A 14,008-nucleotide genomic window follows, 5' to 3' on the forward strand; every position below is an offset into this window, starting at 1 on the left:
TACGACTTAGAAAATTCGAAATAAATTAACATTTTCCTCTAGCAAATGTTCTCTCGATGATGTTTTTCCTCATGGGGAATGATTTACGAGCTCGGAACACATCGTTCTCGTGCAGGCAACGTATACTTAATCCGAGGTGAGTGTAACGATCCGTAGAACGGGCTTGTCGTGTCTATCAGGTTGCGCGTCGTGAAAAATGTACACGATGTTACACACGAGGCGATATTCCAATTGTACACAGAGCTTGTGAAATTATTAAACCGCGTCTCACGTGGTCACTGGCTGCCGCGCACTCTTTTATCGAACGGTTTATTCAGGTAAATAACCTTACGATAGCCCGAACAAAGGTTTCGATTATCGTACACAGTACAGGTCGTACACCTTTGTGTCTATACCTGCTGAATCGGCGAAACGGAACGAGATACGCTAATCACGTTACACCGAGATGACGTTTCTGTTGATGCTCTGCCTCCTGCAAAGGGACAACCGGCTTTGCTTCGCCCGTTCCTTCTTCCCTTCACCCTTTCCTCTTCTCTTTCTTTCTCTTTTTTTTTTTTTGTATCGTTGCTTTCGTTCGTTTAGTTCCAAAACGATGAATTTCAGCCTCGTTCGGGCAAAGCAAGCAAGAGTCACCGATGTCGCGCTGATACACCGCAAAGGCTGCTCTGCTCGTCGGGAAAATCACATTAGTGATGTTTCGGTAATCGCTTTTATATCCGCCGCTCGTGATTGACAGCGTCGACACAATCAGTTTTTCCGCCGCGTACAGGGAAATATCGCTACGCGTTGCAAAATCGACTTTTTAACTCCCGACTCGACGACCAGACCCGTCGCGATATCGCGCCTCGATTTGTTCAAAATGTTCGACTACTCGTGAATTACAGCCACGCAACTGATTCCACGATTATACATTTACGAGATACGCTTTCCATTCGCGTCTACATTTGTTCTTTGCTTTTACTTGTGTTCGATGCTTTGGAAATTCAGCTGGTTCTTGTCGTGGATAGTCGAAATAAGGTGGTCGGATTCAAGGCGAGATGTATCATTTCTTGGTTAATCAAAGGAGGAGAAATTGTTCGTCAACGGATTAAGTTCGTTTCGCCTTTCTCTGTTTTCGAAGTAATTTTCACGTGAATACGTATATGTATAGGTGGATTTTAACGTAGCACCGTATTTCCGGGCAACACAACTTTATTCCAGAGCAAATTCTATCTTCACGAGCTTACGGAAATTATTAGCGTGGAGGAGTTAACTCGTTTCTCTACCTATCAATTTCGCGGAAAATTATTTAGGTGGCCTATTTCTGAAACGGAAAACGGAAACTCTGCCTGATGCAGAAACCTCATTAAAATTTAATTACATTGTACGCGGTATCCGCCATGTATTAATGCGTCATGATGCAGAAATTAAAAAAAAAAAAAAAATCACGCGTACGATGGAAGAAACAGCCGGAACGCGCAAAGGAATTGGAATTTTCTAGCTTTCGAAGTAAATCTGCATGATATTTCGAAGTAACGGTAATATCAGGTCGGATAGTTGATCTCTTGCAATAATTCTCTTAATAATTATTTAATTCGCAATTTTAATTACGTTTAACTCCCCTACAATCTTTCCATTCGTTCTCACGCAACTTTCTCATCAGTTACGTTCTTACTTGCAGGTCCTGATTCAACAACGTTCGCTAGCCATAAAGATAGAACAACGCGAAAATTAAAATCAATTTTTCAACCCGGAAATCACATTTCGCGCGATACTTGGACATGTCGCGGCGAAACGGGCAATATGTTTAATTCAGCGTCGAGCTTCGTTATCGTTTCAAAGCTAGCAAAAGAAATACATGAATATGTATGTTCAATGCATGTCTCCTCATCTTTCCACTTTTTGCACACTTACGCAAAACTCGTTGCAGCGGACCGAGCGGTGCATTTTCCCAGCGTAGCTATAGTATCTTTACGCGATAACCGTCCGTTATTATCTCCTTTATAGCGGTGCTTTCGTTGACGCGTAATTGAAGTGCAAATGACGGGCGGCGAGGTATCGCGCCGCTGAAATTACGTTAGCCAAGTTTCAACAATCGCATTTTTATCCGAGCTTCAGACCGTGATTGACGGTGTCGATGCAATCGAGTTTCCGTGGCGTTTCGCGTCGACCAAGATATCGCTGGGCCACAGCGTGGAAACTCGAGTGCGAATAACAAATCAATCGAATCGATCGCGATTAACCTCGAGTACTGTTCGCGCCGAGCTTCCGTTAAATATCGATGTCACGCGCGCTAAAATCGCCGTCCGTGTTCGAATAATTGCGGTGACGCTGTATTTTGAAATTTGTCTTAATCCTTGTGCTCCTATAGGCCGATTTCAGCCGATTTGATTTACAGCCGGCCACGAAAATCTGCACGTACGTATCGAATTATGCGTTTTTTTGGCAAAACCGAATTATGCGAAACTACCAAAGGAGCTACATACGCGCTTTGTCACGATATTATGCGCACTTGCAAACCGATAGAACTATTATCGATAGATTTCTAAAAAAAAAAAAAAAAAAAAAAAAAAAAAAAAAAAAAAAAAAAAAAAAAAAAAATAAGCAAGTTGAAACATTTAACTAGCAAAAATCTAGGTAGAAAATTACTCCGAGTAGATGGGATGACGCGACATTAATACGACGTTAAATCTACTATTTTTGCAATTCTCTTGTTGAAATTAGTTAAGTAAGTGTTTCAGAGAAAAGCTGTAGACGAATTCGTACAGCTGGCGTGAACGACGAGTTTACGTGAGAAAGACGCGGTATTAAATTCCTACTCGGCTGAATATTAAAGGTGTGTACGAATTAGCGTGAGTGCTGGGTGTGACTGGAACGTTTTAACAGATACGGAGATCGTGTAATATACATATTTCAAATTGTACTAATTAGTCTTGGCCGAGAGTAATCGTTCTTGGGATCTGATAATGCGAAACAGATGGCAGAGAGTGAGAGTCGAAGCAAACAGTTAATTCGGTACATTTTGTAAAATATCGTACCACAGTCTACCATAAACGCAGGTTTACGATATATTTTCGGAAATGCTCGCTTTTACTGAAATTCATGCGATTTTTTCTTTTTTTTTTTTTTTTTTTTGTACGTATGCAAATTACGAAGTAACGGTGGTGCAGCTACTGTTAATACAAACAAAATATTTAAAGGAAACACCGTTAAGAAAGAAAAATACCGCCGTTCTTTGCAAAATTCCGTTCTTCTCTGATTCTTCTCTGTGAAACGATTTGTGCGATATACCTAATACTTCGGTAGATGAGGATGCTTTAAAAGCACTGAGGGAAAACGATCCTCGTGAAACGCGAAGAGAGTTTGCTATAAAAATGGATGTTCATCGTTCAACTATAATACGTCGTCTTTCTTCGATTGGCAAAGTCAACAATCTGAATGAACGGGCATCGTACAACTTAAAAGATCGAAATAAATTTGATCGTTATCGATTCACTATGATAATTGTGAGCAATATTCGACGACTTAACAAAGTGTCCTACACATACTTTAAAACTATTCTTTTATTCACGAGGCATATTGTTGGAATGCGACTGGAACAAAAGATGACATCGCGTAGCAAGTTTTTTTCGTACGCTTAACTGTTCTCTTCGTATTCTAGTCGCTGGTTTCTTTCTTTGCATTTTTATATCTTTCTCCTTCTTTTCTCATTTTCGAGCATTAATAATTATAAGAATTATTTTTTCGTTTTAAAGGAAAGATACATGTTACAATTCTTTGCGATAAATCAGTCATAATTAAATGGCTTTGCGATCATTATAAAATTCTCTTGTTCATAAAAAGATTAATTTATACGAAGCTGTTTAATACAGTTAACTATTCTCTTGTGTATTACAGCGTTTCTTTCAATTAAGGCGGATATTTCATTGTTAATAATCGCATTTATTCTCTCGTTTCTTCTTCTACCGCTTCGGGTAAATTGACCACCGAACAATGAAGTCGTAACAGTATCATCGCTATAATTCTTTTGTTTGCGCCAACTTCTTCTTTCGAAAGTTAAAAACCAACGATATGTACGTTCACCAAGGCCGGATCTTCTTCTACCAAGTATAATCTTATTTAAATACCGAAATAATAATAAGATTTGAGGAATAGTAAATTATCTAACGAACAAGTGAGTTACCATAGTAATAAACATTTACGCGTTATTCATTAATCCACTTATCGTTACGATGCAACAGGAATTTTGTAAATCTGCAAATCCCGTACATTACAAACACTAAAATTTGTTCGTTTAAGGCTTTATTTTCGAGAAAATCACGTTTGAAAAGTTGTGGAATACGCACCAATACGAAGTTGGCGTTTGGAACGAACAACGTAAGGACCTTTAATAAAAATCAATAACGAAGAATCGATTCTGACGGTGAACGCATGATCTTTAACAGAATTGTCCATGCTGTAAAAAGCTCGGACGAAAAATACTTTCACAACGAAGGAATCAGCGGCAAATGACAAACGCCTTCGACTTTCCCACATGCGTTCAGCTTTGATCGATAACCTCTAATCAAACTTGTACAACAAATTATCTTGTATCGATTGCTTGTTGAACATACGGTATTGAGTATCAATTTTAGACGGTGCTAGGTATCAATTTGTGGCGTGGCAAATTTCTGTAACCCGGGTAATAATGATTTTCGCGCGCAAATAATGTCCATCGAATGCGCGTGCTTCTCTATCAATTCGTTACATATCTGACCGGTTATTCGTTAACGCACGGTGTATCAGGCGACGAAGCGAAAGGCAAGAAAATTGCATTAACGAAGTTTCGATAATCGCTTTTATATATCCAACTAGCGGTGATTTACGGCGTCGTGGCGGAATCAGCTTTCGCGCTTCTTCGCTTCGCGCTGTGTGCTTCCGTGAAGAAAGAGGAGAGAACCAAAGAGGAAAAGTCCATCGCGTGGTGGCAGATCGATCGCACGCGATCGTGACCGTGATCGCAAACGATTTAAACCCGAAGGAACAAGGTCCGTGTTTCGTTGTCCTGTAACAGCGAATAGAGGAAATGTGACGTCGAGGAAAACACGTAGCGTTATCGTTTCGACCTGGTTGTCACATCCTGACATCATCGATTCAGTCGATCGACCATTTACACTCGTTGTGGAAACTAGGTGAGTTAATACAGCACAATGTTGTCGCTTTTAAGCTTAATTCCAACGAAAACAAAATCATGCCATTCTTCAAACGTTTGCACGCATTGATTAACCTCTTTGAAAAGACACTAGTCGGGTAGATTAATCGTATAAATATTTTTTAACGACAGTATGTATTCTACGATAAACAAAAAGTTAACAAAATATATATAAATACATATGGTGGAAGGGTAGTATTCGGCTTTTCAGCCACGTTGAATAATTATTAACAACGGATAATGAGTGATCGAAAATTCGTTACGGGATGTACATGTTGCTAGCTGTTCGATAACGATGCGCATATACAATCATTATATTTAATTAGGATCTAATATCGAAAAACTTGAGTTTTTAAAGCTAAATAATTATTATTACCATTACGAACAAATGTGTAATGATACTTTAATCATATACATAGAATGCTTCACGTTGAACTAGTATAATCCATCAGTGTGCAATAATCTGAAGTAAAATAATTTATATTAATAATATTTTAGTCGTACGAAGCGTAATTCTAAAAGAGAGAAAAAAAAAACAGTAATTTTGAGATACCGTGGAACACGTGAGTTAAATACATAATCGCATTATAACACGTATGCTGATTAATCGTGTTACTGCATTAAACCTGTTATGATTTATTACATTGTAATAATTCTCGTAACAAGTACATCGTGATAAATAATCATACTCCAAGATTTTGTTCACTTCAGGATCGATATAACATTCCATCATGACGCAAAGATACACGACAATCGTGCTTCGCGTATTTTAAGATTGAACGTTTGTCCTTAAGAATTATATCGACTGTAAAATCTTTTTTCGTAGAATAAAGTATTTAACGAAATCCGTTTCAGAAACTTCCCACCTTCTTCTCCTTTTTATCTTATAGTAATAACTCTTTGATTCAGTTTATCAACGGTGTCAAGGTGATGCCGACGAAAAACAGGTTTTTACCGGTTTCTTCGTGGAAAAACGTGACTAATAAGATTAACGCTTCCTACGAACCATCCTTACGACGTTATCTTTGGCAGAGAACAGCGCATCGAAAGGGACCAGATTCTTCTGTCGATAGATGTGATTTACTGGCAACGTGGGTATATCGATTTCTCTATCCAACCGGCTATATTTAGTTTTAAGCTACGAAAACGCGATATTATTGCACCAGTGGCGTTATTTACACTAAATTCAGTACCGTCGTTGTTCCATACGTTCGTTGCTGTATTCAGAAGAATAAAGTGACAGCGATCGTAAGGATATTTTAAAATAGAAGTAATACGTCATATTCTGTATTTTTACTACTTTCTATATGGAATAATTCCCCTAAATCATTTTGATACGTATAAGAAAACGTCTACCATTTGTCCGGCGCAGCGAGCTATTGGCAAATGGAAATGTGTTTCGAGAGAAAAGTTTCGCATCAAGAAAAGGAAATCCTTCGTATTATCGCCGTGTCGATCGATCTTCCATCGACTCGTCATGAAAAATGTACATCTTTTAACGCGAATGATAAATCGTCTTTCTCTATTGGTAGCACCGTAATTTATTCACGTGTAATCCATTGTTTCCACGAGTGTATTAATATTCATTGCTCTAGGCCGCAAACAAAAAGATGAAAGATTAATTGCGCAAAGTTCTCCGCTGTATGCGGTGACGCAAAATCGAACGTAGAGAATTATAGGTGTATGGGAATCGATATCGGGAGACGGTTGCTTGATTTTTCTGCGATAACCTCTGGCTTATACCGTACGAGCCTTCTATTTTTGGTGGAAAATTCGCAAGTAGTTATTGTGATCGAATGTCGATAACGACAGCTCGCTACTGATACATATATCCATTGGATATGTCGTAGGGTAAAGCGAGTAGATGGACGTGACGCGATACCTGACGCGTTTAATAAGGTCGTGCACCTTATTGCCTCCGGATGTACGCGTATTCGCGAGACGGCGTCAACGCACAGTTTGGGAAGCTGTTCAGCCGTTCATACCGCGAATAATAGAGCGAAGAATGGATAGAAGAAATCTGGGCCGTGAGGAAAACTCCGCTGAAAATCTGGCGTTCGTCGAATATCACGTTGTCAAGCGCGAAATGCTATTGATCCTTTCAGAGGCCGTGGACTTAAGCTTCTCGTTCAATCTTTCACGAAACCTGAAAGACGTGCATCCACATATTTCTCGCGCGGATGTCGCCGTCCTCCTTACCACCACAACCAAATGCACGGTAAATTTATATCGAAGTATCTACATAGGTATGTACTTCTAACGAACTCTCGGTGAATTCCGTTTCTGTCCCATTTTTTGTTGTTTCCACGGGAAAAGTTCAAGCGTAAAACAGATTGCGCCTGTTTCTCAGAAACATCCGACTTTTTTCATGTACGTCGGTCGTTAAGCGGTATTTCGACGGTTGAACGCTTGTATATCTTTTTAAGTGTTTGTTGAACGGTAAATAGGTTATACACGTACATATACATACACCTGCGGAATAATTTACGCGAACGAGATTGGTTTGCGAACTTCATAACGATTAATCGAGAGCTATTATTTTTAATCAAAGGGAAACCATAAAATGAAACATTTAGACATTTCCTGCCGCGCCAACCTTCGTACTTTAACGTTTCTTCAGTCGAGTCGTTCGTATCTTTCCTCCCTGAATATATAATACGTTGTTTATGCGCTTCTAGAAGATAACTTTGAACGACGAATAAAACAACGTTACTTATGTAAGCATAATAATAAACCTACTAACAACTATTACGGAGTAAGACAAATTTCGAAAATCGGTCGACACTCTGCTGGTGTGCAAACATCTTAGTTTAAGTCACTTTGCCAGCCACAAATTGTGAAAAGAAGGACCGCGATTGATCATTTTAAACCGTAAAGATTGGAACGAACAACGCGCCACAATTTCCAGTTCGTATTACGACACTCTGCTCCGTCGTCCATAATCGCGCTCGACGAGAGAACCAGTTCAACGGGCATTTTTAATAAGCCGCTGTCGCCCGTAATGAAGTCTCCGCCGCTGGCAGACATCTCGCGAAATTTATTCCCGCGTTCACCGTTACTCGAGCAGAAACGCTCTGGATTCAAGATATAAATCGTTTTCGACGACGAATGCGACGTTTGCGCGCGTCTTCCCATCGAAGCAGCGTTGCTGCTTGCGGAGGCTGTTTGCGAATTACGTATCACGATTCAGACGTTGCTTCGAGATCGACCTGGTTCGAAGTAGCTCGTTGATGTTACTGCGAACGCGGCGTGAATCGGCCGAAGAAAAATCGCGCTCGACGAAACCAAGGGAAGGGCGGGCCGCAGTGGCACAAGTTCTCAGGGAGAAGATACGAGGTAAATCGGTCGAATTTGACGAGGTTATTCGCATCGTTGCAACTCGTTTCCGGTCTCATATCCTCGCGTTGCTATCGCGGTCGACCAGGTCGAATCCGCAGGCGACGAGTCTGGCGAAACCGATGGCGCGCGGTAACCTGCGAATTACCAGCTATCGCGCGTAATTAGACACCTGCGATGTCACCTAGGCATCGCGTCTGTAATTCAAATCATTATCTCCGTCTTTGAGGAAGATTCGCAGCCCACGACGCATGTAGTAAATTTCCAACCGTACAACGTCCCGTCTCGTCCAATCGAAGGGTAGATAAGATAAAGCGAGGCAAGGGTCGAGACACTCGGCAGCCGGTATACCCTGGAAATTAGCCGATTTCTCCGTTAACGCTGTGCTTCGCCCGACGATTCGAAAGTTCGACCTTAACCTTCGATCCGGCCGTAACCCCAATCTGGCTCCCATAAGATTAACGACGCGTTCCTTTGAACGCGGAATCTCCGCCACGATAAGTCTGATAATACAGACCAACGGCAAAAAAGCTATTTAACTTTTACCGAGCGAGAGGGTGGCTTTCACGGACTATCGGCCGTTGACACGATGACAAACGACGAATCTCTCTGGAGATAAGGACCCTCGAAACTAGGTGACTAGATTAAAAACAGTACTGGAGAAGAGGATATTACGATGGAAGCGTACCCTAAGCCCCAAGGAGTGATCTTCGTTGGCTCTCCGAAGACGTATACCCGGTTGATCGAGCAGAAAGAGAGAGAAAGAGAAAAAGAGAGACGGAGTCGCGGTAGGACATTCTCCGATAACGGACCTTGCCACGATCCTTATAGACGGTAATCGAACGTGCAGCCACTGCGAGAGACCGTACTCGGGGTGCAAGCGGAATAAAATTGCCTCGGCACGGGATACATCCTCGAGATAGAAACACACAGGGGACCAGAATGTTAGGCGAGCAACATCCCCGTGGAATCTATGGAAAAGGGAGGGAACAAACTGGAAAGCTACTGTTGGGCGAAGAGAAAGGAAAGCAGGCGAGATAAATCTGTTTCCAGGCGAAGATCATCGAAATTCCGGAGACGTAGAAGCACGAGGGTAGAGGAGCGCACGTAGGGTAGGCGAAACCGAAAGCAGATGGGGATTGATTGGCTCGTGTCTCTTTGGTGCTGGTGTAAAGGCAGCTTCGTCGAATCCCGAGCACACAAAGGGTCTTATGCACGCATGCACGCAATCACGCACACGTCGACTAGCGCGCGACTTGGTTCGCTCAGGCCGAGCCTCCGTGACTATAGCGACGACGCGACGCCACGCCACGCCACGCCACACCACGGACAGCTGGTAAACACGCGTGTATCGCCTACATAGCCACGTTAGCTCGCTTCGCGTCATTGCGTCGCGCGTATATCCCTAGGTCACGCGCATCCTAATATACGTAATTCGCGTGTGCGCGTACTCTACCCACGGTATACCGAGTGACGTATATAACGCGTACAACTCCTAGACACACGCAAAAGTACACAGCACGCGTACATACGGGTGAACAGGCGTTTCGCTTGCGCGAGATGGATATCGCAAGGGAAGACGGGCGGGCGAGCGAGCGAGCAAACGCGCGCGCGTACGCTCGCTGATTTACGCACACCCGACCGAATCGCTACTCACACATGATCGTGAATCTGTGCGGGACGCGTAACACGAAGCGTACACGAGCACAGGCGTATACGCGGCCAAGTGGAGGCGCATAGATCATAGAGACACATGTGCATGGGGAAGCACGCACACGACCCTATATATCAACTGTGTGAGGACACACGCGATAAACCGGCCGTAGCTACACGTACATCCGCATTAAGAACACGAACACACCGCGGGCCAGCTTTATGGACACGGACAGAGGGCATAAGTGCAACGAGAACGAGCTGGAACGAGCTGTATCGAACAGCGGCTATTGTTACGGGTATTATTTGCAGCTAATCGGAATGGCCGAGCGTACGTGACAGAGGGCGAGGGGAGAAGCAAGGGAAAGTCTCGTCGACGGTGAATGCATTTGGCGAGTGAATGAGCGAATGGCAGGGAAGTTCGTCGAGCGACATGGCAGGTTAACCTGATTGCGGACCGGCTCGCTACCACGCCCTGACCCACGAGATTTTCAAGATATCCGACACACGAGCCACAAGAGGGTCGCCAAGCACGAGGTCAACCAACTCGAACCCTCGCCGTCATCAACGTCGTCGTCGTTATCGTCGTTCTTGCGCCGTTGCAGCACGTTCTCTTTCGCGCAGCTTTCATACGCGTACTTTTCCAAACTTTTCTACGTGTTCCACGTGTCCTTAAATAGTAATCAGGCTCGAGAGTACGCAGATCGAAATAGAAACTCACCCGTGACGAGCGTAGTTGCGAATCGGCCGACGAACGGTGCTTCGATGACTCGCGTTGGTGATTCATCTGAAACAAAACCACGGGTGCTTGTTAGATTGATCTGCAGCCTGGGGGATTTCGAGGAACCGGGACGCCGAGTGCTGCCACTCGAGACAGAATCCAGTAAGCACCGCAGGAAGTTATAATTCTAAGCAAATTCCTATTTTTCACGTCGTATAACGCATAATTTTGCGGTAGACTTGGATATCGATTGTCGTGTGTTATTCTACTTTGCATATACCACTAAACGTTTAGCAGAACTAGTGTTTTATAAATTGATACGGTTTTATCGCTTCTAATGAATAAGAGCGACACTGAATTAAAAGCAATCTACAACGACGATTAGTTTCTCTAGGCAGAAATTGCCGATCTAATTTTCGAATGATGTACACGACGTTTAATGCAATAATGTAACGATTAAAAGATCATCGTTACGGTTCACGTATAACATTTTCCGTCGCGAAGCTGTTCGCACACTTGGACATGTACAATTAATTAGCCCGCTATTTAAATTCAGATTTCGGTTAACGAAAGATCCGCTAATCGCGCTCGAACATATATGATATATGCGAGATTTTATAGCAGACAGATTTTGCGTTACAAACGATATTACGCTTTTTATGCGGTGCGATTAGAATTTTCATTACGATACAGAGCGTTCAAAAAAAAATTGGGCAAAAATTTGAATACAAGTCCTATACTTATATCTCAAGCTAAGAAACGAAATTCACATAAATTCGCATCTACAAGCTGAAAAATGTATTTATTTCTTGGAAAACATAACACCGGTGTTTATGCAATACGCGTAGTTCTTATTGTTCGTCTTTTACGAAGCGCAATTCTCTCGTAAAACCACCGAGAGTAAGAAAGCGCTCGTTACACAAAGACGTAGAAATGTTCGTTTTGCGCCCCTGTTCGAGGAAAGGCAACGTGAGTCGGTGTATTGGCGAAGCACGAAATGGCGTAGAATCATTTTGCGCGTAAAAAGAAATTTGCACAACGCGAACCGTCGCAAAAAGTTCATCGAGAACGAGAGGCCAGGTGAGATGGAAAAATTGCATCGTTAACGATTTAAGATTGTCGCCGCAAGAAAGTTTAGCAAACGCGACTACTTTAGCAAGCTGAATGCGAAATCACCGCTATGCATAAAACATCGCTGACAATTATTCTTATTACATGCTATCTCTCCGACGTTATTGTCGCTTCTTGCTCGCCCAGTACCCCTTTGCATCGTCGAATTTCCGTGCAAAGAAACCGTTTCTACTCGTGCCGCTCGGATTTCCACGGTTCCTGTAATCGCCGGAAGTCATCCTCCACCGCGAAGTCGAGAATAATTTGCTGGAAACTCGCGAAACTGCAGAGGGGAAAAATGAGAAGGAGCTGAGGAGGAGAAAGGAAAAAATGCAGCAGCGTCTAAAACTTCGGTTCCTGGCCTCGTTTGTTTATTGTTTGAAACTGCGAAGCTAACGGGCAGAGGGGTGAAAAGTTGCTCGAACTCGTTGGAACATCTGTAACGAACGAAGATCGCGTTTCAATGGCCGAATCGAAGGGAAATTTTTTTTCCTCGATGGAAAAAGAAAGAATTAAGAGCGTTCGTCGGTGAGGTGATCGATAAGCTTGTTTCTTCTTCGCGAATCTCGCGAAGCAAAGGAATCCTATCGAATACGAACTGAATAAGAATGAAAAGTTGCTCGGTTTGCGATGTGCATTGAACGAAATTAATTAAAAACAACCGCAACTTTATCCTATCCGTCATTAGAAATATATATATATATATACAATTAAAAGCTTCCACTGGATGCAACGAACGATCCAGTGCGCGTTACGATCCGATATTTAACGCATTGTGTTGATAGAGCCTCTTGCTCGCGTTTACCATTTATGTACTCTTCCATCTTATTGAGATATTACCTTTTGTTATCGTATTATACCGCCTAGCTTCGGTACACATTCGTACGAACACAATTCCAACGATACTACGTGTCGGTATTGTTGCGCGCGTATTGCCTCTGCTATCCCATCAAGCAGAATCGCAAGACGTTACAGAATCACAAATCCCCGTCGAAGTCATTGCTCATTGTGCACCGAGATTCCGTGTCTACGCTGGAATTCGATGAAGAAAGTACAGTGGAGTTGCGAGATGCAGGAGAAGGAGATTGAAAGGGGCGAGGAAGGGAAGCAGGACCGATCTAATCGACGGAGCTGGTTCTCGGTCGGAGTGTTCGGAATAGTTGCCGAAGAAAGCTGCAAAACTGACACCGTGCGCCGCAGCTATGTAAGGGCGAACTGGCGCAGTAAAACCGACAACTACGGCTAATAGAGAACGGGAACCACCGTCTCACCGTGGATTGTACACACCGTTAATTCGATAGCTCTGTCACGGACGTCAAGAATGTTCCGGAATTCCATTCGAAGCATTTGGTATATAGAGGAGGATCAGCGTAGCGGCGACCTCGATCTAAGGATTTTTGTTGCAGCTAGCGTCGCTGACTGGCATCCGATCGATTTCTATTCGCGCTGAATTTACCGAACCTCTTCGACTATTAGTATCTACTCGTTGCCAGAGAATCGCTTTGAAAAATTGAGCAGTGGCAAGGAGAGGTGGATGGTCGATGCTTCTCTCAAAAAATGCATTACTCGTGTGGTCTGCGAGAGTTTTCACCGCTGAATTCTCTCGTTTCCGATGTGCTCGCCGTCGTGGAAACGCACCGCATGATTCATCGGAATAATATATTCTCGACGTTAAATCGGAATCTCGGCTACCATTTTCGATCAGCTTTTAATCATTTATCGATTCTTCGCGTTTCCATTTAATTTTCTCATTATCTTATCCATTAATTTATGACGTACAAAATATAAAATATCAAATAGGCACGCGACAACTTCAAACAATTTATCATCGATGTCTCATCGAAAATTACAAATTACATGAAAATTGGTTTTCGTAACGTATATGATATACGTAGACGTTAATTGCTATTAAAGTACATTAACTCGAGAACTACGAAATCTGTGAAAATGGCAGATTCCAGAGAAAAACAGATTTCCTATTATTATTATCGTTAAAAGAAAACAACTACTTTTGATAA

At 42.6% G+C, this 14,008-nt stretch overlaps 1 protein-coding gene across 3 annotated transcripts in view; it reads right to left on the bottom strand.

Moving 5' to 3' along the window:
• Window positions 1–14,008, bottom strand: part of LOC117237772 (insulin-like growth factor-binding protein complex acid labile subunit) — a 273,866-nt gene that overhangs the window by 192,755 nt on the left and 67,103 nt on the right. For 2 of the 3 annotated variants that reach the window (XM_033502099.1, XM_033502098.1), the window contains exon 2: window positions 10,881–10,946. The exons of the other annotated variant lie outside the window; for it this stretch is intronic. In XM_033502099.1, the coding sequence (XP_033357990.1) occupies window positions 10,881–10,946 (66 nt within the window). The remainder of the gene's footprint in view (window positions 1–10,880; window positions 10,947–14,008) is intronic. 3 annotated transcript variants of the gene reach the window in all.

This window comes from Bombus vosnesenskii, unplaced genomic scaffold (genome assembly GCF_011952255.1).
Source record: "Bombus vosnesenskii isolate JDL3184/JDL3185 unplaced genomic scaffold, Bvos_JDL3184-5_v1.1 scf7180000013398, whole genome shotgun sequence".
Taxonomy (NCBI): Eukaryota; Metazoa; Arthropoda; class Insecta; order Hymenoptera; family Apidae; genus Bombus; species Bombus vosnesenskii.